The 26809-nt window shown below is 42.3% G+C and overlaps 1 protein-coding gene across 1 annotated transcript in view; it reads left to right on the forward strand.

Annotated features, from left to right (window-relative positions):
* Positions 1-26809, forward strand: part of cachd1 (cache domain containing 1) — an 83358-nt gene that overhangs the window by 26907 nt on the left and 29642 nt on the right. The window contains exons 2-4 of the mRNA XM_058403515.1: positions 6764-6826; positions 12001-12149; positions 20860-20966. Coding sequence (XP_058259498.1) covers positions 6764-6826; positions 12001-12149; positions 20860-20966 — 319 coding nt within the window. The remainder of the gene's footprint in view (positions 1-6763; positions 6827-12000; positions 12150-20859; positions 20967-26809) is intronic.

The raw sequence follows: 26809 nt of genomic DNA on the forward strand, positions 1-26809 counted from the left end.
CTAAATATCAGTAAAATCAGTTGATTTGTAGCCGAGATGTGGTGTACATGTTTGAGGGGATGTGTGAAGTGAGTGCATTTGGAGTTGAGTGCAGTGGTGAACATCTTGGCTTATTAAGTCAGGGCTTTGTTTGAGTGAATCTCTCTGACCATGCCTCTGTCGAAGAATGATGGAGTCAGCAAGCCTTGAATAAAGGGCACAATGAGCTTTACCCATTTCAGGCATCTATTGAACTGCGCTTCAGCTTAACCCTTGGGGTTAATGAGATTAATAATCTCTCAGCACACCATGTCCTGAAACCAAAGCAGCTGCAGCCAGAGCTCTTAGTGAGTTCATTGCAAGTGGATTTATTTTGTTATATTCAGGATTTGGTGTGTGTAGACTAGGAATGTGACACAATGCCACTATCTTTATCTGTTAGGTAAGCCAAATATTTGCATCCATATGTGTATTTAGGCACAAAAGTGGGTGTGGTGTAAATTTGGCTGGAGTGGTTAAGGCTATGTGAAAGAATTATTGGTGATCGGAAGATCAGGGTTCAAGCCCCAGTACTGCCAAGCTGCCAGTGTTGGGCCCCTGAGCAAGGCCCTTAACCCTCTCTGCTCCAGGGGCACTGTATCATGGCTGACCCTTGCTCTGATGCCAAATTCCAAACCTGGGGTATGCAAAGAAAGAATTTTACTCTGCTATAATGTATATGTGACAGTATTAAGTCTTCTTCTTCTTCTTGGTTACATCACTTGAGTTTATCATTGCTTTCTGCTTGTGATGTGTTATAAACTAGCAAAAATCACCCCAATCCTGACCAGGCAGCTCCTTAGGATGAAGGAACAAACATTGTAGAAGCATCAAGCAGCAAATCACATGCCTGTTCTTATTCTGGAGCGTTTACACTCTGTATAATAGGATGAATAGGTTACACAGGGTCACCATTCTGACTGTGGGCTGGTTGAGGGTTTCTAAGAGGGGTTGCATATCAGTCTGTAGTGTGGTGTGTATTTGTGTCTGTGTCCTTATGATGTGCTGAGTAGGCTAGAGCTATTTTGCAGCCTTGTGTGACAGCGAGCTTACGTTACGATAACATTGTGCAGGTCCCCATACGCTCATGACCCCGTCCTCATCTCGAGGTTTCACTCTGCATATGTGCCCTTCTGAAGGTTCAAGGACCTTTCAGGCGGCAGGTTTCACCGTCTCTAGTCAGAGCTCTCGGGTTTCAAGCTGCGAAATTCCTCCCCGGCGTAGCCATAGCTGTGAAAGCCATCAGAGTGTTTTGGGAAAACAAACCCTCCCGAGTGGGAACCAAGTGCTTATGCTTCTGCTGCTGGTGCTTTTTTGTTTTATTTTAATGTAACAGCATGCGAAAGTGTGCGCTTTTAGATTCATCCTCATTTTTATTTAGTTTGGAAATCTTTTCAGATAGAGGCTGCATCCTGTGGCATATAGCAGTCAGATGATCTTACTTATGATACAAGAAAAAGTCTCACTTCTGTAGAGACTTTAATTCATAGCGTTAGAAAGACTAAATCAGGACGATCAATTAGTGCACCAGGATCTAAACACAGACTGTTCCAATCCACATGTTTGATTGGTCAAACAGCATTTAAAGGTCAATCCCTTTAACCACCCTGGATCGTTTCACAATCTGCATCACTCTGCTTGTCTGTGTTCCCCACATAAAATCCCACTTCCTAATTCGGAACCACAGCAGAGTTAGCAGCATCATCAGCACACATGGCAAACAGTACATTTCAGCGATGTGACTTTTGTCTTAAAGTATGAAAACCTAGTTGTAGGGATGCTGAGTTTACCAGAAGTGTCTAAGTACAAATCACTGCATGCTAGCTAGCCAATGTGCTATAAAGTATGGCTTCTTCAGGATCTTTTTCGGTAGAACAAAAACAAACCAAACATTTGGCCATATGTGTGTCACATTCTATTGATTACTTGTTTATAGAACCGTTGTATTAAAGCAATTGCACAGTTATATTGAATATCAGCATAGCTTTGATTTAACTAATGGTTCTCACTGGATATTCACTGGAACTGCACTCTTCCTTATGCAATATTGCACCAACCTATTGTGGAGCGATAGAAACATGTTTTCCTATACAATGGAACCTCGGCATACGAAAAAACGGATTTTTACCTTAAGAATTGAAATTTTCCAAGAAATTTGCATCGGCATACGAAGCATTTTCGGCATATGATCGAACCGGACCGAACTCCAACAAAGCTGTATGCACATCTGGGAGCCATTCAAAACCTGTTTGCATCAGTGGAAAGCCAAGCGAAGCGAGTTTACTAATTTTAAGAATTTTTTTTCCAGTCAGAAAAGCTGTTAGAAAGAGTCAACTCATGATACCAAATTGACTTCGGCATGCGCTCCAAACCTATGTGATTTTTCAGGTGTTTTTTTGTTGACAGATTGGTCGTGTGGGTGGTCCGTTCTATTTTTAGCCCAAGCTTGGTCGGACGACTTCCTGTGAGCACCCTTGACATGGAATGCTTGGCTTTGGGTCAGTTCTTTGCAATGCAGTTTCTATACACTTCGTATTGGTAACATTGGTAATATTTTTGGGTGGCTGGAACCGAGTATCTGCATCTACATTATTTCTTATGAGAAAATTTGTTTCGCAATACACATTTTCACCTTAAAAACTCGCCTCCAGAACGAATTAAATTCGTATACTGAGGTTCCACTGTATCTTCTACATTGCCAGTGTCACAAAAGCCAGATTTTCTGCAGTTGCTACATCACTAAGGTCAGAGCTAGGAACTCATGGAGGAGCTTGAGAAGGAGCCAAACTCCCTGCAGTGCTCCAACACAGAACACGCTGCAGCCTGTGGACTATTTACTTTTTTATATTCTCTATTCATATCGTTCTTATTTTGACAGCGATGTCTTTTCTTTTCTTTTTCTCATTTCTGATGCTTCTGTTCAGTGTCGGTTCCTAATAAAGGGAGAAAAGAAAAACACCTTTCAGTGCTGTTTAGATCACAGAATTGGCAAAAGGCTGCCATGTTATCATTTCTAGATCATATTTTTTTGCATAAAATTTCATGTATCATAATGCACATCATTTCAAGAAATCCATTTCGTGATAGGATTTTTGCCCTAGCTGAATTGAAACAAGTCTCCAGAAGTCTCCACAACTTGGAAGGAAATAACTATATATATTCAGATGGCCTTTAAGAATGGCTTTGACATAAGAAGAACATATTGAAATGACTCTCATGGCAGAATCAGGATGGGAAACATCAGCGTGCACGTCACACACAGTGTAAACTTGAGTTGCTGTAGACAGTCATGAGAACTGCGCAGTCTCCAAGCCTGGATAATCTCAGAAATCTCAGTAATTTGGTCATGTTTTATTGCCAGTGCTGCACATCTCTGCACAGTGTTGTCTGTAAGGATTATCATGGCTATAATAAGAGCGCAATATAAATGCCCTTGTTTGCATGCAGCTGCTTCGCCTGTTGCCAGTGTTTACGCATTTTCAATAAGTGTGGAGCTGGAAGACAAGTGTGAGGCATTTACAGAGTGCAAGACCTCCGAGTGAAGCACCTGCTGCCCGCGTCCACTGTGTAATTCTAACCGGTGCCATGTTGGTTTATAGCTGTTCGCTGTGCCTCTGAGATCACCTCCATTTCTTACATAACACCACAGTCCAGTAGTTACAAGCTTGTTTGACATTTTGGGATGTGTAATGCATAGTGCCTGTAAAGGGTTTGTGGATTTTTATTTGTTTTTAAAGGATTTCTGAACCCGAGTATACTGAAAAAATGCCTTTTGAATTTTCTTCATGTAAGCACCTACATCTGTACAGGATTGAATTGTGGAGCATGAACACTATGGTTTCATAAGTCAAGCCCCATGTTCACACCTGCGCTAAGAATGTGGGATGTGGTAGCTTAGTGGTTAAGGTGCTGGATTACTGATCAGAAGGTTGTGGGTTTGAATCCCAGGCCCACCAAGCTGCCACTGCTGGGCCCCTGAGCAAGGCCCTTAACCTCAATTGCAGTTGAATAAAATGAGATAAATTGTAAGTTGCTTTGGATAAAGGTGTCCACATACTTTTTTTTTTCTTTTTTTTGCTGAGAAATGTCATTTTTTATGACATTTATATTAGTCAAAGGAAAACTAGTGATATTGTATTTTCCCCCCTGAATGAAGACACAAATCTCAAGTCGTTTTACTCTGAAAATCATGCCTGTACTTTTTCCTGCCAAAATTCACAATTCTATTCTCTCCCCATCACAGTCTGTTTTCCTGACACCACGTACCAGAGATGAATATTAATGAACAGCGGAGGGTCAGGTCTATGAATATTAATCAGCTTGCATTTAGTCTTCTTAAACACACTTCAGTATCTGCTGCTGTCTTGTGCTGGTCCCACCGGTATCCTTTAAAGACTTCCAAATATCTCCCGTGACCCACAGATTTGTAGATTTGTGCCTAAGAACTGCTGCTGTATTCATAAACCTGGTGCTGCCTGATAAATATCAGTTCAGTGTTGCTTCAAGATCTGTTGCAGTTCTGCTGGACAGAAATTCACTGTTTTATTATTCAATTTCATGAAAGCGTGTTTGTACTGTTGACTGCTGTGATGTACATGTAAAGAGGTAGAAGAACAGCTGGATGATCCCTGACATCCAGAGACATGCTGCATTGCCTCTGTTCACCAGTCACCTCAAGTCATGTTATCTCTTAAGCTAACTAGAGTCCTGCAAGTTTTATCCAAAATCATATACTAGTGTATTAAACATCTAGTTTCCTTCCTTCCTCCCTCCCTCCCCTCCCCTCCCCTCCCTTCCTGACTTCCTTCCCGACTTCCTTCCCTTCCCTGACTTCCTTCCTGTTTGTTCATCCAGTAACAGCCTCCTGTGTAGAATGAGTGATTACAGTGATGGCTGCCCGTGATGTTAAATATGAGAGCTAAAAATATTCCACCAGCTACCAGTCACTCAGCATCACTATTAGGAAGCCTTAGTGTTGAGCCTTATACCATGGGGTTATAAAAATCTCTCTCTCTCTCACACACACACACACACACACTTACACTCTCACACACAGACTGGATAGACACAAATTATTATATTTGATATTTTCCAGTTCCTATTTCCTTTCTTTTTTTTCTTTACTTATATTCTCCCATCTCTCCTTTAATTATTTTAGTTTCTTTCTTTCTTTCTTTCTTTCTTTCTTTCTTTCTTTCTTTCTTTCTTTCTTTCTTCCTTTCTTCCTTTCTTCCTTTCTTCCTTTCTTCCTTTCTTTCTTTCTTTCTTTCTTTCTTTCTTTCTTCCTTTCTTTCTTTCTTTCTTTCTTTCTTCCTTCCTTCCTTCCTTGTTTTAAGGCCTAGCAGTGATTGGGTGTGTATCAGAGCCTGATTGTCTGTGGTTTGAGCGATGGCCTGTGTGGCTGGAATCCTGACGCAGTGATAACAGCAGCCGCAGCACATTGTTCAGTGTGATGTACATGGAGTGAAATATTCACCAGTCACCTGAAGCCCTGAATCCAGCTCTCATCATCTCTCCTTCTAATCCAAACCGCCAAAAACAAATGAGATATTAGGTTTGGCTTCCTGTTAATCTTTCTTCATTTCCTTTAAGCCAAACTTTCACTAGTTTAAGACTTAAATGCTGCTCACCTTTCTGTCTGTTCTTGATTCCAGCAGCTCTTTGAAGGAAAAGTGTAATTAGTGAAAATTGCTTAAACAACTGTAATTCAAGGAAAATGAATGTTTAGTTGAAAATGAGGAGCATGGCATTTAATACTGAGCATCAGCTAACACACACACACAGTTATTTGGGCTGAAATTGTTAAAATTCGCCATAGATAGAAGTAGGTTCTGTATAAATATGTTATAGAATATGATGAGATTATAAAATAATTAAATGGTGTTTGGTGATATGAACATGACTCTAATCAGATTTCTCAGATACACTGTATTGCGAAAGGTTTTGGGACATCTGCCTTTACATGCACATAAATGTAATATGGAGTTGGCCCGCCCTTTACAGCTTCAACTCTTCTGGGAAGGCTTTCCACAAGGTTTAAGGTAGTGTGTTCACAGGAATTTTTGACCATTCCTCTAGAAGCGCATTTGTGAGGTCAGGCACTGATGTTGGATGAGAAGGTCTGGATCGCAGTCTCTGCTCTAATTCATCCCAAAGGTGTTCTATCAGGTTGAGGTCAGGACTCTGTGCAGGCCAGTCAAGTTCCTTCCAAGCTCATCCATGTCTTTATGGACCTTGCTTTGTTCACTGGTGCACAGTCATGTTGGAACAGGAAGGGGAAAGTTGAAAGTTCAAGTGAAAGTTCCTATCACTGGAACTAAGGGGTCAAGCCCAAATCCCTGAAAAACAACACCTGAATACAATGATTTGGAGGGGTGTCCCAAAACTTTTGCCAATATAGCGTATTTATGAAGGCTTTATTAGTGTATACGGTATTATATGGTGTTCAAATAAGCATATAGAGAACTGGCATGTTGATTTGGATTTCTCACTGTAATGTATTGGCTTGAAGTCATTATTGGGTCAGAAGCAGAGGGCTGCATGTGTATTATGAAGAAGTGCAGTGTGTCTGATCTGCTGGGAAAAACAATCTCTGCCGGGCCTTTTCTTCACGGTTACAGATGGCAGGAAATATGATTCCCAGATTTCATTCTGGTTCACTCTAGTTCACTAAAATGGGCATGTTTCTCAGTTTTCCTGGCAGCACATCTCACCGAGGCTTTATCTCTTTCTCTCGCCCCCACAGAGAATTTTCAACTCCTTTGTGTACACGGAGAAAACTTCAAACGGCGAGACCGAGGTGCAGCAGGTGAGTAAATTCTGTGTGTGTGTGTGCGTGTGTGTTTAGTCTGCAGGGGCAAAGGATGCCAATTAAAATTCGGCAGTGGCTGTCTGGTTAGCTTTGAAGCTTACTTTGTTTTCGTCTTTGCTGAAACACTGGAACTACTGAAGCAGTGGACACTCATCTGTGATGAAGTGTGGAAACGCTCGATATATTTAATCATAGGGCTTTTTGAAATGTCTTTCCACTAGTTAATTATTTTTTTTAATCAGCTGTTTAGATGTGTGAGAATATTTAGCGTTATTGAGATCAGACCCTCTCTTAGCACACTCTACATCCACAGTTAACATCGGATTCACTTCATCGGTCAGCTTTTATGTTTCAACATCCAGGGTGAAAAGTAGCGTCCAAGACTAACACTGACTCATTTCCAGTTGATTGCTGGATTAAGGGGCTGGACCTGATAAATAATAAAGCAAATAATAAATGTAAATAATAAATCGTTAAAGTCATAAAGTAAATATACCAGTTTTTCTCTGTCTGTGTGCATCTGGGTCTGTGTGTCTCTGTCCCTCTGTTGTCTGTGTGTGTGTGTCTCTGTCTTTGTGTGTGTGTCTCTGTCTGTGTGTGTGTGCCTCTGTCTGTGTGTCCCTTTGTCTGTGTGCATCTGGGTCTGTGTGTCTCTGTCTCTCTGTTGTCTGTTTGTGTGTGTCCCTCTCTGTGTGTGTGTGTGTCCCTCTGTCTGTGTGCACCTGGGTCTGTGTGTCTCTGTCTCTCTGTTTTTCTTTCTGTTTTTTGTCTGTTTGTGTGTCCCTCTGTCTGTGTGTCCTCCTCTGTGTGTGTGTGTGTGTCTCTGTCTGTGTGTGTCTCTGTCTGTGTGTGTGTGTGTGTGTCCCTCTCTGTGTGTGTGTGTCCGTCTGTCTGTGTGTGTCCCTGTCTGTGTGTGTGTCCCTGTGTCCCTTTCTGTGTGTATGTGTATTTCTTCGTGAGTTTCTCTGTGTCCCTCTGTCTGTGTCTCCCCTTCTGTCTGTGTGTGTCCCTATCTGTGTGTATGTGTATTTCTCTGTGAGTTGCTCTGTGTGTGTCCCTCTGTCTGTTTGTGTATGTCCTTCTGTCTGTGTGTGTGTCCCTCTGTCTGTGTGTGCCTATCTGTGTTTCTGTCTATTTTGTGACTGTGAGTCTTTGTGTGTATGGCTGTGTGTGTTTGTGTCTCTGTCACTCTAGGTCTGTCTGTGTGCCTCTGCCTGCCTGTCTGTGATTATGTCTGTCTGTCTGTATATATTTCTCTGTCTCTCTGCACGTGTATATATATGTAATTTCTCAGCAACACACTCCAGTCAGAAAAGTACCAAGCGTGACTATATACAGGATAGTGTGTACATTTTTCTGCTCAGGTTGCCTTGCCAAGAAAATCCCCCTGTGAGTGAGTTGTTCCCGTGTGCCACGTCTCTCCTGCAGCTGTTTACTGTCTGTTAGTAGGAGATTAAGCCGTCTGTTGGCACCGTGAGTGTTCTGGCACCTCAATTACTAGCAGTGCACTAAAGTCTGAGCTTTGGGATAGATGATAAGCAGTCGGTCTGCTGGAGTGACGCAGAACCAAATCACCTGGGATTATAAAGTTATTTCAGCACTGTGTCACTCGTTTTATTCAGCTATACTTTTAAACACTGATCATGAAAATGATCAGAAACGGTCTGGGAACAAAACCTCCTCACAAGACCTTTACTTCTTTTCCAAACACGTAAATAGTGACTGTGAGAGATGTAAAAATTTTTAGTACCAATGATTATGATGTTCAGCCTCTTGGTGGTGCAGCGGCAGGATCCTGCACTCTCGTTGCCACGGCCCTGGTTCGATTCCCGGGCAGGGTGCTAACCCAGCCACTGAAGAGTTAACTCGGAGCCGGTCCCAAGCCCGGGAGGGTTGCATCAGGAAGGGCATCCGGCGTAAAACCTGTGCTAAATCAAAACATGCAGACCAAATGATCCACTGTGGCCACCCCAAATAGGGATCAGCCGAAAGACCAACACCAACAACTAATGATTGATGTTTCATGTCAGAATGACTTCCTGTTTTCCTTTGTTGGTTTAAATATTTGTTTCTGTCTTTTATTATATGTTGAATTGTTATAGAAACTGTCTTAGAAGTATTACAGTAAGCTTCTGACCAATCAGAATTGAGCATTCAGCAGCACATGGTCACTAGAAGCAGCAGTGTACATTATGAAAGGTTTCATTTCATGAACTTACATTATCATCAGGATTCCTGCAAATGTTTTCCAGTTTATTTTGCCATTTTGGATTAAATGCCGATATCAGATTTGGCTTTCTAAAAAATAAAATATTTTCCCCTCATTTACGTTGAGGCAGATCTTTAAGATTTTAGGACACAAGTGCAGTTCACCTTTTCTGTCTGTTCACAATTACACCAGTTTTTACTCTTTGAAGCAAAATTGCAATTGGTGAAAATTGCTTTAAACAGCCATAATTCACGGAAATTGCTCGTTCATTCGGAGATTATTCTACTTACGAAAAGGACAACGTTGCCCTTGAAAAGGTACTAGTGAGCAACCTGTGACATTTCAGGATTTGTTTCTCAAACCACAGCCTTGTTGCACATTATACAACGACACCATGCCACCGATGAAGTCAACTGACATGGCACATACGTAGGAGGGGGAAAAAAAAAACCTCCACCCAGTCATTAGAATTATTTCCATGTCTTTGAGACGAGACGTTAAAGCTGGCCCGAATGTTTCTCTCTTATACAGAATTAAGGCTGCTTTATTCCATATTCACCAGTGTATTTATTCACCATTGTGATCTCCTGTCACGTTACCTTCCACTTCACTATTTGAACTTTAGGGGAAACTGTAGCCTCGTTTGGAATCATGGAATCACAGAGCACTTTAATCCAGCGGTACAATTGTTATTGCATGTAGATTTTACCTATTCATCAGTTCTCGAGTCTGTTACGCTTGACCTCCTTTCACTGTGCGTGTTTGGATTTGCTCAGATTGGATCTTCTTTTGTTATTCCTGATACTGGGCCACGCAAAGCCCTCTCTGGAGTGCTTTAGACCTTTTCCTTTATCCTGTGTTATTTTTGGTAGAGCAGTGAGCCAGTTTTACCTCTAATTGCCAAGCTGTGTGGCTGAGGTGCATGCGGTCATTGGGTCATGGGCTATTTCTCCATATCCTGGACAGACTCTGTGTTTTTAGCTTTTGGCTTTTTCCTTTTTTGGAAAAATGACCTGGGTTAATTGTCATGTTGCAGCTATTATCCTGTATTAGGTGCAAGGCTGTGTTGTGTTTGGCGTGTGTGTGTGTGTGTGATTTGTGATGTGATTGAGAGTCTTAATGTCATTTTTGTGCGTGCGAGGATCCCAGCAGTATTATTGCGCATTGCTGCTTTGCTAAATGAGCCAGCGTTGAATGAAAACGCCGGTGTGCATGTAATTTATGTTCAACACCTGGGGGAACCCTTATTGCCGAGCCAGTACCGCTCGAGCTCTTAATTTCCCTCCGGGAACTTCTTACTGAGTAAATAAACCAGAGTTCATAGACGTGCAGTTATTTCAGCATTAAAGCCTCACACGAGAGTCACGCCGCAGTTCTCACACTGATCCGAAAGCTCATCTACGCCGCACACTTCTTTCCCCTCTAGTCATTTATCTGCAGTATGTGCACAGTGTAGGTTATACTTGCAGTGCATGTCTAATTCTGATCGATCTCTAGTCTCTGAGGTTGACTCTTGCTCTCTTTGATGTAGGCCCAGTTTGGGGAAGCACATTAATCACTCACTTCACCTTCAGCTTTAATGAAACGAGTCGTCTGGAATGCAGCCTGTGCTGCTTCACTTTAGGTTATTACGTTATTTATGAATTCCAAATGAATATCCATAACTGTGTCAAAGTGCTTTTAGTGTTGCCCATGCTTTTTTTGGCACTGGTGACAGTGGCGGTGGTGGTGGAGATTTAATATTCATAGACAAATCAGTCTGAGATTTCAGCCAGTCGTCAGAAGAGCTGGGGTTTGAATCACGATGAAGCCACACCCATTCAGTCAGGCTCGTTTCCCCTCCTTCTGTAAATTCATGGCATGGCGGCAAATCATATATAGATTAGGACAGGTATTACTCTTCTGTATGAGGTAATGTTAAGACAGGAGAAATCACCACACATACATTTACAGCACTGTGGAATTCTTTTCTTTGCATATCCCAGCTGAGGAAGTTGGGGTCAGAGCACAAGGGCCAGCTATGATGCAGAAACCCTGGCGCAGTGAAAGTTAAGGGCCTTGGTTAGGGGCCCAACAGTGGAAGCTTGGCAGTGCCGGGGCTTGAACCCTGATCAACAACCCATAGCCTTAACACCACCTGAGCCACCGGATAGACGAGTTGTCAATATAATGACTGGATGAATGAAATGAATTATTATAATTATGTCAATAACATAATAGTAATATGTCCGCAAGCTACTCCATTCTTCTGGTGATTTGCCTAGACCTGGTCACAGGCTTGAATGGAACAGACATATTTCTTTAGCCATGTTCTCAACTTACATGCTCCAGCAAATTCAGCTAATATCTTCAAACAGTCCCGGAGCTCTCTACCAAAACAAAACCAAACAAAGCTCAAAAAGCCAAATCATGGTCAGTTTTTTCAGCTGTGATATGAAGCTGTTCACGGTTGACGCAAAAGTGTTGGTAACACAGCAAGCCGTTATAAACCTACTCAGGCTCTTGAATGTTAGCCTTGTTGAAAACAAGCCCCTTCTTGCTAAAGTAAACAGTTTGGAATGCCACTCCAGAAGGCAAAATATCTGTAGTTTGGGCATTAAACCCATGGACAATTTTGCTACGCCCGTGAAGATTATTCAAGTCCACTGATTGTGTTGACTGACTGCTGCTTTCAGGTAGTAGGATGGATCCAGATTGTAGGATGGAGCAGGTATAGATGTTTCCTTCAGATGTACTGGGATTTCATTGTAAATAAATGACCATAGATACTGTGCTCATGTGACTTACAACATATAACCACTTATATTCTAAATAGAAAGAGAGAGCGCATTGTTTGTGTTAAATATCCTCTCACCTCATGGTTATTGTTTAGATTCCAAGTACGTTCTTAAAGGCTATGTATTGCATCCTCAGTTATCTTTCTCAGGTTGCTGTGTTTTGAGTCTCTGTGTTGTGTTTTCAGTTGGCGAAGAAGATCCGGGAGAAGTTTAACCGCTACCTGGACGTGGTGACCAGGAACAAGCAGGTGGTGGAGGCGTCGTACACGGCTCACCTGACTTCTCCACTCACAGACATTCAGGACTGCTGCTCCATCCCACCCTCCATGATGGAGTGAGTAGAACTCTTTATGTCCTCACATCATCATACCTATAGAGTTCTGAAAGATTTATGGAAGCCCTTTTTTGTTATAGTTCTACACAAACACTTTAGAGAGGATCTTCCATTGACAGTAATCACTGTAGCTATTTAATGAAGAAGTTTGATGCTATTTTTTTTGGTCGTAATAGTCCTTGGAAAGGGCTAAATACACACATACATCTCTTTCTATTTTTTGCCATATCTCTTGGAGATGCTAGAATGGGATTACATCATTTCCTCCACTGGTTTGCATGGTGTGTGTGTTAAATCGTTTAGCAGCCCGAGCTTTAATTGGACAGACGGATTCTGAGCTTTATAGCTAACGGAGACACACACCACAGTGTGTTTAAATGTCAGGAGCGTCCTATCTGTAGAGGAAGCTCGAACACAGAGGCGCTGTTAAAATCGAGACGAGATGCTCTGTGCTTTCAAGCCTAATCTCAATGAGAGCAGCTTGCAGAGTTTCCACAATTATCTCTGAAGTCAATCTCTCTCTCTCTCTCTCTCTCTCTCTCTCTCTGTTCTGTTTTCACCCTCCGTCTGCACTCATCCTCTTTCTCACTTTGTTCTCCACATTTTCATTCAGTCAGATTTTTCAGCCATCTCTTTCATCTCCTTATCACGCATTTTTCCCCCACACTGAGCCTCCCTCTGCTCCTTTACTATAATCACTGATGACATTCTAAATGGGAATTTTTTTTTTCTTCTTGCAAGTAAAGAAATTTCATGAATCGCCAGCAGGTCCATAAACCCTTTCTGAAATGGTTCATTCTCCTTCTTTCCAGCACACCCACACATACAGCACAGAGGTCACCATGACTGGGACTTGAACCTCTCCGCTCTGTGCCTTCCTCCATGCTTTTCTCACTGCTCTCTAGACTTACTGAGACCTGCTATAGGTTATGCACTGGAGCTGCTTTTGTAGAAGCATTTCTCCTGAGTTCAACTCTCACATACCACAAATTTATGTATTTCACAATACCTGTATAATGACTCTCTTACACACAATATAATGTGTGTAAGAGGGCCAGAGCAAGCACTAACTAAGTTTCACTGTAGGAACTGATTGTGGAACTCACAAATGGTCTGAGGAACATTTCAATCTTGGAGGCTTTCAAAACAGATGATGCATTTTTAGTCATGTGACACGGTCATGTGACCAGTTCAGAATACATTCTCGCTCGCTTTTGCAACTTTATACTCCTGTGTTACTTGCAACAACAACTCGATAAAACGATAATGTGGACGCTGAGCGTTTTTCGATGAAAATGCCGTTTTCAAATTTATCTGGATTAGTGGAGACGTAGCCTCACAAGTAGATTTGCAGATTTGTAGATTCCCTCACAGGTTCCCTCACAGGTTCCCTCACAGGTTCCCTCACAGGTTCCCTCACAGGTTCTCTCACAGATTCTCTCACAGATTCTCTCACAGGTTCCCTCACAGGTTCCCTCACAGGTTCCCTCACAGGTTCCCTCACAGGTTCTCACAGATTCTCTCACAGATTCTCTCACAGGTTCCTCACAGGTTCCTCACAGGTTTCTCAGAGACTTAAAGAGAGAGAGATATATATTAAGGGACATAGAGACAGAGAAAGAAAAAGGGAGAGAAAGAGAGCGGGAGATTTAGATACAGAAAGAGAGATGGACATTTGGAGAGGGGGGATATTAAGGGACACAAAGAAAGAGGGGGAGATTGAGATAGAGACAGAGAACAAAAAGAGAGAGAAAGAGAATGGAAGATAAAGAAAGAGACAGGGAGATTTGGAGAGGGGGAGACATTAAGGGACAGAGAGATAGGGGATTGAGACAGAGATAGAGAAAGAACGAGGGAGAGAAAAAGAAGGGAAGTTTGAGGGACAGAAAGAGAGAGAGAGAGAGAGAGATTAAGGGCCGCAGAGAGAAAGAGAGGGAGATTGAGAGAGACAGGCGGGAGGGAGAGAGAGTGAGAGACAGAGAAAAACAGCGAGAGAGAGAGAGAGAGACTGACTGAATTGTGAGGCTGAATCGTCTGATAGCACATTGCTCCTAAAACTTCAAAGGCTTTCCATAAACACTCCCAGACTCTTGGAGCACTTTGTGAAAATTTGCAGTTCTCACTGTGACAGTTTTGGAAAATTCTCCACAAGCCCCGAGCAGCAGAATCGGCACCGCAGGCCCCTCAGTTGTGGGTTGGAGGTGAATTTGTACTGGATATGACTGTGACATTTATATAACCATAAAATATACAGGAGAGGTAACCGAGCCATGCTGATTACTCTAAAGGCTGAAATATTCGTGATCTGCAATATACTTTAAATAATGACAGATGATCCTAGCTCTAAATTTTACTCAATCTACATACATTAGATGTAGAAACATGGAGTATGTAGAAAAGACTAGAAAAAAGATGTAAAAAATAAAGGTAAAGAGGAAAAAACATTTAGTTCCCTACAGAATCTTTAAGCCATTTTCTACAAAAAAAAAACCCTCCATTTCAGACAGTATGCTGTTGTTTTCTGTAAAATGATGAAATCTTGGTCCTTTCCACACGTCACCCTTGCTATCAGAAACAGGCGATGGTGTGAACAGTCCCACGGGCCCTCCAGCGTTCTTCTGAGCCTCTTCCAGCTGTCATTTCTGCCTTCGCTTACGGGTAAAACAGCAAGTGTTTGACACTGCATCGATGTCATGTGCTCGCTACTCATCCAGCCTGTGTGTTTTCCAGCACACTCTGACCTCTGCTTAAAATGTACAGAATGCTTTAATCATGCACCGATCATCCCAATGATAGCTGCTCCGCTTATCCAGCAGTGCCACAGTCTCCAAAATATAAACCATGTGATCTTCCTCAGCCCCGAAAAGCTTGAGACATGAAGTCAGCCCGCAGCCGTGCATCCTCATTTTATTGGTTTTCTGATGGGGATTTTTTTTTTTTTTTTTTTTATTTCTTCCTCATGGATGCTTGAATAGGGCTCTTGAGCACTAGGGCTCAGGATCAGGATCAGTGGCTTTTAGACAACTTTCTTAAACACCTCATGACAATATTGCTCAGTGTTTAAGCATTGTAAATACATGCACTGGATCAGATTTTTTAATGCTTGGTATATTAATAAAATAAATCAGGCATAACATTATGACCACCGGATTGATATTTTGTTGGTCCCCTTTTTGCTTCCAAAACAACCCTGACCCGACATAGAAAGGTGTCAGAATACACAGTGTATCAGAACCAGCATTAACTTCTTCAGCAGTTTGAGCAACAGTAGCTCGTCTGTTGGATCGGATCACACGGGCCAGTCTTCTCTCCCCACGTGCATCAGTGAGCCTTGGCCGCCCATTACTCTGTCACTGGTTCACCACTGTTCCTTCCTTGGACCACTTTTGATAGATACTGACCACTGCAGACCGGGAAAACCCCACAAGAGCTGCACTTTTGGAGATGCTCTGATCCAGTCGTCTAGCCATCACAATTTGGCCCTTGTCAAACTCACTCAAATCCTTAAGCTTGTCCATTTTTCCTGCTTCTAACACATCAACTTTGAGGATAAAATGTTCACTTGCTGCCTAATATATCCCACCCACTAACAGGTGCCATGATGAGGAGATCATCAGTCTTATTCACGTCACCTGTCATAATGTTATGGCTGATTGGTGTATCTTCATATTTACCCTCATAAGGAATCTATAAATTTATAGTTTGCACAAAGTAGAATAGGATGTGACTTGACCTCATTTTATTAACCGATAATTTTGGTCTTCTTTGACTCTGTTGATTTAATAATAAAACCAACCTGAAGATTACATTTATATTATCTAATCCAATCCAATTAGTATTTAATATACAGAACAAATCTGACAAGACAAACCAAAAGAACATGAAGTTTGCTGTTTAGGAAACCTCTGAATGAACATTGCTCCATTAGTGGTTGCGAAAATATACACTGGGTTTTATTGTTATTACTTTCTGTTGCTGTTCCTACTTTAAGAAGAATTATGACCAGCGTACTGAATGGACTATCATATTGCTAGTATTGGAAACGTTTCCTGTCCTCCCGCCAACCCAAGCTTGCTCTTGCCACCCAACCCTGACTGCTCTATGCTCATAGCAATGCCTTACTATATACCATAACAGACATGGCTTATTCACTACCGACTTTAACTCAGTGAGTGCTGATGCTGAGTGATGATTTTCTCCTGCTACATTATAATAATTAGAATATTCTTGCATATTTCACCACCATTTTTTCCCTGTGACATTACAAACTGCTTGAATGCATAGCACACTCTGAATTACTTTAGTAGATTATTAGCTCTTGTCAGTTTGGGCTTGATGAAGTCCAGGACATTCACGTTGTGCTTTCTGGGTTTGTACAATGGTGTGTTTTCAATTTTGAAATTAAAAAAGACTTGTTTACCAACATTCTAGACCATCTGCTTGTCGTCTGTTTGTAGGATCATGGGACGTTTTGGCAGATCAGATTAAATGAGGAGCTTTACAGTGACAGGGAGTAAATGACTTTCCTTTTCTCCTCTCTGACGTTAACTGCAATATGGTAATTATTAAAGTTATTCAGTGATAAATGAGGCCCAGCATTCCAGTTTTCTTTTCTTTTGCTGCCCTTTCATTAGTGGGATAATTGATCATTCATAGATATGTGCCTTGAGGGTCTTGGAGAAGACTAGAGAAGTGAGAAGAAGGCTGATGCTGCCTTCTTATATATATATATATATATATATATATATATATATATATATATATATAGTTATAGATATAGTTATAATCTCCAGAGCTGCTCATGCTTTATATTAGCACTGGAGGTCACCCGATCGTATCACCTTCCAAATCAATGCTGCTATATGAGGAAGGAAGTGTGTCTTGAGACATGGCTGGTAGGGGGATAGTGTATGGTAATCTTTCTGTCTGAGGTGTTCTTGCAATCATGTGCAGTTACAGAGATGGTAGGATGCCCATCTGACACTTTAGAACCTGAAAGGAAACCCAGTCGCTGGTGGGAGACAGAGTTAATGACGTGAGAGTGTCAGTGTGATTTAGGAAGTGTGTTTCATATACACTGTAATGCCAAAGGTATGTCTACACCTGACCATCACGTACACATGCAGCAAAGTTGAATTGTATAGAATGTGTAGAATTTCCCTTAAACGGAACTAAGTGGTATAAATGTTCCTGCATGACAGTGCACATGTGCAGAAAGAGATACATGATGACCTGGTTTGCTGAGGGCAAGAAGCCTTGTATTATTGCCACACATACATTACAGCACATTGGTATTCTTTTCTTTGCGCATCCCAGCTGAGGAACTTGGGGTCAGAGCACAGGGGCAGCTATGATACAGGACAACTGGAGCAGGGAGGGTTAAGGGCCTTGAACAATTGCTCTACAGTGGAGCTTGGTGGTGCTGGGGCTTGAAACCTGATCCTCAACCCAGAACCACCACTGCTCCCTGAATTGCTAAGACTGGAGTTACATTTTCATTGATGCCATTTAGCCAAGGCCCTTTTATCTCATTTATACATTGAATCAATTGACGGTTAAGGGCCTTTCTCAAGGGGCCAGCAGTGGCACCTTGGTGGTCCTGGGATTTGAACTCACAACCATCTGACCAGTAGCCCAACACCTTAACCCTAGCAACCAGACCCTAAATCTCTTCTCATAACGGCTCCACCCTAGACCTCTTCACCCAACATCAGTGCCTGATCTCACTAATGCTCTTGTGATGAGCACAAATCCCCATAGCCTCAGTTTGCTCAGAAGGACAACGGAGAAAGGGATGGGACGTACAGAATTCACATATATTTATCATGGTCAGGTGTCCACTAACATTTAGCACCAATAATATGATCATCTACATTTAGGGCAAATAATCTGTGATCATGTAAACAGACTATAAAACTGTTCTAGGAGGATAAGAATTGTTCTTCCAAAGGATATTCTCTCATTTGTGCCGATGGTGATGGAGAGTGCATCACTAACATGTTCAATATTTTCGAGATCCGGTGGCTATAAAGGTCATAGCATATGCACTGCATCATTTTCACATCGATCAAACTATTCAGTGTCTCTCCTGCCCTGTGGATGGGGTGGGGTTACCGCGGAACAGACCACACCCAACAGGATAGAAATTTTGCACCAAAAGATAAAGATGTTTAATATTAAGGATTTTGATGTGCAATGACTTTTCCCTGTAAGGGGCCAAGTGGAGACAATCATGTGATGGGGAAAAAATGATTAAAATAGGTAATATGTCACTTGATACATTAATGAATCCATATTAATATAATATCCTGTCAGATATGGTTTCCTCAGTTTAACTGCTGCTAGATTCAGGGCTTTTTACAATATGTTTTTTCCCTGCTTTCTTACATGTTTTATTTAGCACCTCATTTGCACATCGAGTTTAAATCAGTGATGGAGGAGAAAATGGAGGTCTCTCTCTCTCTCTCTGTTGCTCCAGCATCCTCTCTGCCTCCTCCCCTCCGCTCTTTTCTGATGTTCAGTTCAAAGTGTTTGCAAATGCATTATTATTTATTTTTATCTGCCACATTTGCCTAGCTCCCTACTCGTAAAAAAAGTGTGTTGAAGGAGAATTCTAATGACGAGAGCCTGGTGGGAATTAAATGTCTGAAGTTCAAAGCACTTCGCACATCACAGCAGCCGTCAATCACGAGGCAGCCGTTTGGAGGCGAGGCGGCGAGGGGAGGGAGGGCGCTGGAGGACAAGAGAGAGTGAAATAGGTCAGAAGGGAGGATTAGGATGATTTCAGCGAGACGGTACTCGTTTCAGGTGGCAGAAGGTGGTTGTTGAGGGACCAGTGCAGGAAGCAATAACGACAAAAGCTGAGAGTCAGGATTGGGAGAGATCTGTTTTTGGTGCAGATTAGATGACAACACTAAACTCTCCTGATACAAGATGAGAGCGAAAGAAGACGAGTAGTATGATAAAGAACAGCTGTGAATAGTCTCCTCTCTTTCTCTCTCTTTCTCTCTCTCTCTCTCTCTCTCTCTCTCTCACACACACACACATACATACACACACGTATGCAGTCAGTGTGCTATGAATAAACACTCTCACTCACAGCTGGAATGGATCCTTAAAACAGGGTTTATGTTACACTCATAGTTTGTGTACGTCTGCTCCGTGACTGATTTCATCCAGTTGAGGAACATCTTACAGTTACAGAAACATGCTCTGCTTTTCTCCTATCATGTGTAAGTTGCACTCACCTGGCCACTTTAATAGAAACGTTACTGCCTATTCATTCAATTCATCCCAACAGCCAATCATGTGGCAGAGGCACAGTTTTTAAAGTCACACAGATGCAGGTCAAGAGCTTCATTCCGGTTCATGTATGACAATGATGAGATTACACAAAATGACACGAAACAAACCAAAGAGTAATCATGGAAAAGTATAAAAAATTTTCCCCTACTTTAACTTGTCCAGATTTGGTGAATCTGTGTCCGCTATAGCCTCACATTTCCTGTTGCCAGGAGTGTCTACTGCTATTGTAGCCCTTCTGACTCAGACTGCATTCTGAGATGCTTTTCTGCTCACCGTGGTTGTACTGCATGGCTATATTTGAGTTACTGTAACTTTCCTGTCAGCTCCAAACAGTCTTGCCCTTCTCTGAACTCTCTCATTAACACAGTGTTTCCATCACATGCTTTTGTTTTCACACCATTCTGTATCAACTCATCTCACATCAACAACCAGGTCAAAGTCACTGAGATGTTCAGTTTTCCCCGTTCTGACATTTGTCGTGAACCTTAACTGAAATGCATGAATGAGCAGATGTTCAGGAGTATTTTATTATAGTGATTGACAAGTGGATTGTTAGTATTATTAAAGCATATCCAGGTTTAGATGGCTTTATTGATCAAAAATCAATATGATCATCGCAAGTTATTGACTAACACTTTAAGGTCTACTACATTTTAAAGCAATGTTTCGAGATTTGTAGTATGTAGTCCAAGATTTGAATTATTTTTATATAGCTTTAAAAAGTTAGCTGTATAAAAGACATATTAATGTTTCTTTCAGTCTGACTTCTTTTTTATTAGACTGTTTCTGTGGAGAGAGTTTAGGCAGAAATGCCTGAGATTTGCTGCGTCCATCATGGTCTAGAAAGAGCAAAAGTCAGGATAAAAATCAGGATAATGATAATGATTTTTTTGACCAAATTTAATCTGATCATAGGTTCAGCTGCAGATTTATATCTATTCTTATATGTCTGCCAAGAGAATAGTATCATTTGACTGTAACATTTAGTCAAAGCCAAAATGATGAATGAAGGGGTTGAACTCTACAATGCTTTTAATGTCCAGAGTCCACTGATGATCTTATCTGAGAGGGATTCTTCAGTGTGATTGCTGTTCATCCACTGATCTTTGTAATGCAATGGCTTCTGATAATCCACTTTCTGTCTTGCATTAAGTTCATCCCTGTTGGTTTTCTTGTGTCTGAACAGTTTTAGAGACTGAAGCAGGTTCGTTTAACATGCCTCCGAACTCATATTAAAATGTCACTGGGGTGAACACTTGCATGAAAACGTTGCCAGATTGAAGTTTTATCAGTTTCTGAAACTCCGTGTGATTTGTAAATGCAGCCCTGTTGAGCATACCTCATCACAGATGTCCCAGCAGTGCACATAAGCACGATGTGTACTGATTCTTTATTCTGTTTACAGGTTTGATGGAAATTTTAACACAAACGTGTCAAAAACCATCAGCTGCGATCGACTGTCCCCCAACGTCAACAGCCGAGCTTTCAATCCTGGACGAGACCTCAATTCGGGTGAGTACTACAGGGTATACACACACACACACACACACACGGAGCATGCTGCTATGGCAACTGTTTTAAAGAGGATACTTGACGTCAGATTTTAGGGAGACAGTTTTTTTTGTTGTTTGTTTGTTTGTTTGTTTGTTTGTTTGTTTGTTTGTTTTTTAAGAGATGAACCATGTTGCTCTCTGTTCTGTCTTTTTACTCACTCTCACTATCTCTAGACAAAAAGTGTTTTCATTATATTATGTTTTGCATTGTTGTTGTGTGTATGGTTTTTCTGTTTTGTGTGTTTAGTTTTCTTAGTAACGTGAGTTTGTGTGTGTGTGTGTGTGTGGTGTCGCACGTGAGTTTGTGTGTGTGTGTGTGTGTGGTGTCGCACGTGAGTTTGTGTGTGTGTGTGTGTGGTGTCGCACGTGAGTTTGTGTGTGTGTGTGTGTGTGTGGTGTCGCACGTGAGTTTGTGTGTGTGTGTGTGTGTGTGTGTGGGGTGTCGCACGTGAGTTTGTGTGTGTGTGGTGTCGCTGTAGTGTGTGTTTGTGTGCATGTATGGTGTTGTCGTAGTGTGTGTTTGTGTGCATGTGAGCTTGTGTGTGTGTGGTGTCGCTGTAGTGTGTGTTTGTGTGCATGTATGGTGTTGTCGTAGTGTGTGTTTGTGTGCATGTGAGCTTGTGTGTGTGGTGCTGCCACTGTGTGTGTGTTTGTGTGCATTTGAGTGTGTTTGTGTGCGTGCTTGGTTGTGTGTTTGTGTATGGTGTTGCCTTTGAGTGTGCTTGTGGTGTTGCCGTAGTGTTTGTGTGGGTGTGTGTTTGTGTATGGTGTTGCTCGTGTGTGTGGTGTTGCCATAGTATGTGTGTTTGTGTGGGTGTGTTTGCGTGTAAGGTGTTGCCATAGTGTGTGTGTTTGTGTGTGTGTGTGTGTATGGTGTTGCCGTAGTGTGTGTTTGTGTGCATGTGGGTTTGTGTGCATGTAAGGTGTTGCCGTAGTGTGTGTTTGTGTGTGTGTAAGGTGTTGGTGTAGTGTGTGTGTGTAAGGTGTTGGTGTAGTGTGTGTGTGTATGGTGTTGCTGTAGTGTGTGTGTGTGTGTGTGTAAGGTGTTGGTGTAGTGTGTGTGTGTATGGTGTTGCCGTAGTGTGTGTTTGTGTGTGTGTAAGGTGTTGGTGTAGTGTGTGTTTGTGTGTGTGTAAGGTGTTGGTGTAGTGTGTGTTTGTGTGTGTGTAAGGTGTTGGTGTAGTGTGTGTTTGTGTGTGTGTAAGGTGTTGGTGTAGTGTGTGTTTGTGTGTGTGTAAGGTGTTGGTGTAGTGTGTGTTTGTGTGTGTGTAAGGTGTTGGTGTAGTGTGTGTGTGTAAGGTGTTGGTGTAGTGTGTGTGTGTAAGGTGTTGCTGTAGTGTGTGTTTGTGTGTGTGTAAGGTGTTGGTGTAGTGTGTGTTTGTGTGTGTGTAAGGTGTTGGTGTAGTGTGTGTTTGTGTGTGTGTAAGGTGTTGGTGTAGTGTGTGTGTGTAAGGTGTTGGTGTAGTGTGTGTGTGTAAGGTGTTGCTGTAGTGTGTGTTTGTGTGTGTGTAAGGTGTTGGTGTAGTGTGTGTTTGTGTGTGTGTAAGGTGTTGGTGTAGTGTGTGTTTGTGTGTGTGTAAGGTGTTGGTGTAGTGTGTGTGTGTAAGGTGTTGGTGTAGTGTGTGTGTGTAAGGTGTTGGTGTAGTGTGTGTTTGTGTGTGTGTAAGGTGTTGGTGTAGTGTGTGTTTGTGTGTGTAAGGTGTTGGTGTAGTGTGTGTGTGTAAGGTGTTGGTGTAGTGTGTGTGTGTAAGGTGTTGGTGTAGTGTGTGTGTGTAAGGTGTTGGTGTAGTGTGTGTGTGTAAGGTGTTGGTGTAGTGTGTGTGTGTAAGGTGTTGGTGTAGTGTGTGTGTGTAAGGTGTTGGTGTAGTGTGTGTGTGTAAGGTGTTGGTGTAGTGTGTGTGTGTAAGGTGTTGGTGTAGTGTGTGTGTGTAAGGTGTTGGTGTAGTGTGTGTGTGTGTGTGTGTGTAAGGTGTTGGTGTAGTGTGTGTTTGTGTGTGTGTAAGGTGTTGGTGTAGTGTGTGTGTGTATGGTGTTGCTGTAGTGTGTGTTTGTGTGTGTGTAAGGTGTTGGTGTAGTGTGTGTGTGTGTAAGGTGTTGGTGTAGTGTGTGTGTGTGTGTGTGTGTGTAAGGTGTTGGTGTAGTGTGTGTGTGTAAGGTGTTGGTGTAGTGTGTGTGTGTGTAAGGTGTTGGTGTAGTGTGTGTGTGTGTAAGGTGTTTGGTGTTGGTGTAGTGTGTGTGTGTGTGTGTGTGTGTAAGATGTTGGTGTAGTGTGTGTGTGTGTGTGTATGGTGTTGGTGTAGTGTGTGTTTGTGTGTGTGTATGGTGTTGGTGTAGTGTGTGTGTGTAAGGTGTTGGTGTAGTGTGTGTGTAAGGTGTTGGTGTAGTGTGTGTGTGTAAGGTGTTGGTGTAGTGTGTGTGTGTAAGGTGTTGGTGTAGTGTGTGTGTGTAAGGTGTTGGTGTAGTGTGTGTGTGTGTGAAAGGTGTTGCTGTAGTGTGTGTTTGTGTGTGTGTAAGGTGTTGGTGTAGTGTGTGTTTGTGTGTGTGTAAGGTGTTGGTGTAGTGTGTGTGTGTAAGGTGTTGGTGTAGTGTGTGTGTGTAAGGTGTTGGTGTAGTGTGTGTGTAAGGTGTTGGTGTAGTGTGTGTGTAAGGTGTTGGTGTAGTGTGTGTGTGTAAGGTGTTGGTGTAGTGTGTGTGTGTAAGGTGTTGGTGTAGTGTGTGTGTGTATGGTGTTGGTGTAGTGTGTGTGTGTAAGGTGTTGGTGTAGTGTGTGTGTGTAAGGTGTTGGTGTAGTGTGTGTTTGTGTGTGTGTAAGGTGTTGGTGTAGTGTGTGTTTGTGTGTGTGTAAGGTGTTGGTGTAGTGTGTGTGTGTGTGTATGGTGTTGCTGTAGTGTGTGTTTGTGTGTGTGTAAGGTGTTGGTGTAGTGTGTGTGTGTATGGTGTTGCCATAGTGTGTGTTTGTGTGTGTGTAAGGTGTTGGTGTAGTGTGTGTGTGTGTAAGGTGTTGGTGTAGTGTGTGTGTGTGTGTGTGTGTAAGGTGTTGGTGTAGTGTGTGTGTGTAAGGTGTTGGTGTAGTGTGTGTGTGTGTAAGGTGTTTGGTGTTGGTGTAGTGTGTGTGTGTGTGTAAGATGTTGGTGTAGTGTGTGTGTGTGTGTATGGTGTTGGTGTAGTGTGTGTTTGTGTGTCTGTATGGTGTTGGTGTAGTGTGTGTGTGTAAGGTGTTGGTGTAGTGTGTGTGTGTAAGGTGTTGGTGTAGTGTGTGTGTGTAAGGTGTTGGTGTAGTGTGTGTTTGTGTGTGTAAGGTGTTGGTGTAGTGTGTGTGTGTGTGTGTATGGTGTTGGTGTAGTGTGTGTGTGTGTGTGTGTAAGGTGTTGGTGTAGTGTGTGTGTGTAAGGTGTTGGTGTAGTGTGTGTGTGTGTGTAAGGTGTTGGTGTAGTGTGTGTGTGTAAGGTGTTGGTGTAGTGTGTGTGTGTGTAAGGTGTTTGGTGTTGGTGTAGTGTGTGTGTGTGTGTGTGTGTAAGGTGTTGGTGTAGTGTGTGTGTGTGTGTATGGTGTTGGTGTTGTGTGTGTGTGTGTATGGTGTTGGTGTAGTGTGTGTGTGTAAGGTGTTGGTGTAGTGTGTGTGTGTAAGGTGTTGGTGTAGTGTGTGTGTGTAAGGTGTTGGTGTAGTGTGTGTGTGTAAGGTGTTGGTGTAGTGTGTGTGTGTAAGGTGTTGGTGTAGTGTGTGTGTGTGTGTATGGTGTTGCTGTAGTGTGTGAAATGAATATTTCTGGCATATCATCAAGAAACTTTTTTTGTTCTTTAGCCCTCCTTATCTCAGCAGCAATGCTCTTAGTTTTAAGTACGTTTAAAACAAACATTAAACATCGTCCTGCAGACACTCGGTGCTGCTGCAGTGATCTGCAGACGCTCTTGTTTCTGACATCGTTCCTTTGCCATTTAGCTTCTGCTGCATTCCTGCTTCCTCCAGCGAAGATTAGCCCAATTCATCTTCATTCACTCCATTCATCTGTTGCTTTTTATCATGCAGCAGCGAGGCCGTCATCAGCGCGTTTGTGTGCAGTTAGTCTAAACAGTGCTGCGGACGGTGGAGGGAAACCGCAGTGCGAAGAGCAGGCTGGAGAGACGGAGCCTTCGGTTTGATGAATGAGAGACTCTCTCTCACGGCTTGTCTCCTCTCTTTACACACTCCTCCCTTCTTTTCCTCGCTCCTCCTTGCCTCTTGACATGTTTATTCCCCCAGAGTGCTTTAGCACACTTTTGGCTGTCATGCCCGAGTGTCACTTTTCAGATGAAGTGAGGCTCGGGACTCACTTAACCAGGGTGTGAGTGAGGAGATAAATGAGGTGATGTTAGAGAGGATATAGACAGAGAGAGCAGAAAGTGTGAGTGCTTTACAAAGAGGGAGGATGGGGAACATTTTAATATTGGACATCCATCTGCTATAAACAAGCAGCTAAAGCATTGGGAGACTCATAACTCCAAATGTGAAGTGAGCTTTCAATATCATTTAATATTCTCCAAATAGCACCAACATTAAAACCCCCTGCCTGATATTATGTAGCTCCTTCATGTGCCATCAATTAGCTCTGACTTGAGGCATGGACTCTACCAGACCTCTGTAGGTTTGTCCCGTAAGTTTCATGGTTGCGCCTTCATGTATCAGACTGCTCGATCAGACCCCGAGGTCTGGAGGTCACATCAACACCTTGACACTTAAACCATTCCTGATTGATTTTGCAGTGTAGTAGGGATAAGGCCACTGCCATTTTGGAATTCCATTGCCACGAATTTGTGTCCTTCAGCAGAAGTCAAATTGCTACCAGGATACATGTACTTGTAGCAGGAATTTTATTATTCTCTGAAACAGTAAATTGTAATATAATCCAGACAAGCAATATTTTAAAGCCTTAAATGAAAGCAGTGCTTCACCGTATGCTTATCCTGCTTTGGCGTAGGAGCTTAGCGGAATTAAGACGCGCATTTTATCAAGATAAACTATCGTCTTATCAGAAGTAGAGGAGTGTATAAAGAAATGGATAGAAGGAGCATGGTTTAGGAGCCTGAGGGAGGGATAGAGGAAATGAAGGCCTTTTCCTTATGCTCGTGGTTTCCAGCTTCTCTAAACACAGAGTGCAGGATTAAGTGTTGTGGAGCAGCGAGTGTATACGATTCTTCAAACTGTCAACATGTTCCAAAGTTCCTGTTTATACGCTCAGCCCTGATTAATGGTGCAGGGTGCTAGTGGATGTGTCTGGCCTTCTCTTTCCGGTTAAGAGCTCAAGTTCAGGGCATCCAGCCTGCTCCGAATCATTAGGCCTCTGTTATACTCTGGGTCAACCCATATAGCATCAAAAAATTACTCTTTGTTTGTGTTAATAACTCCTTATGTAAGCTTAAGTTTTTAGATTAGATTTTAAAAAATGAAAGCATTTTCTGTTAAAGTGTTTTCTTATTAGCCCTCCACAGGGACTGGCGAGTTTTACGTGCCTCGCGCACGCTAAACATCAGTTAGAAATCTCTGATTATTCAATTTTAGATTAGATTAGACTTTGTCATTGCACATGGGTACAAGGCAATGAAATGCAGTTAGCATCTACCCAGAAGTGCAAAGCAGTAGTGAAATATAAACATATGTACATGTATACAGACTATGCAGCCAGGTTTTTCACCTCCTCTCTGTAGTTGGCCGATTACTGTGGTGTGGTTTGCAAACCTGGTTATGGTGTTAAAACCATGCACAGGCCTGCAGCTATTGGTGAAGAGAGAGTATAAGAAAGGGCTCAGTACACAGCCTTGAGGTAC

This window comes from Hemibagrus wyckioides, linkage group LG11 (assembly GCF_019097595.1).
Source record: "Hemibagrus wyckioides isolate EC202008001 linkage group LG11, SWU_Hwy_1.0, whole genome shotgun sequence".
NCBI classification, from domain to species: domain Eukaryota; kingdom Metazoa; phylum Chordata; class Actinopteri; order Siluriformes; family Bagridae; genus Hemibagrus; species Hemibagrus wyckioides.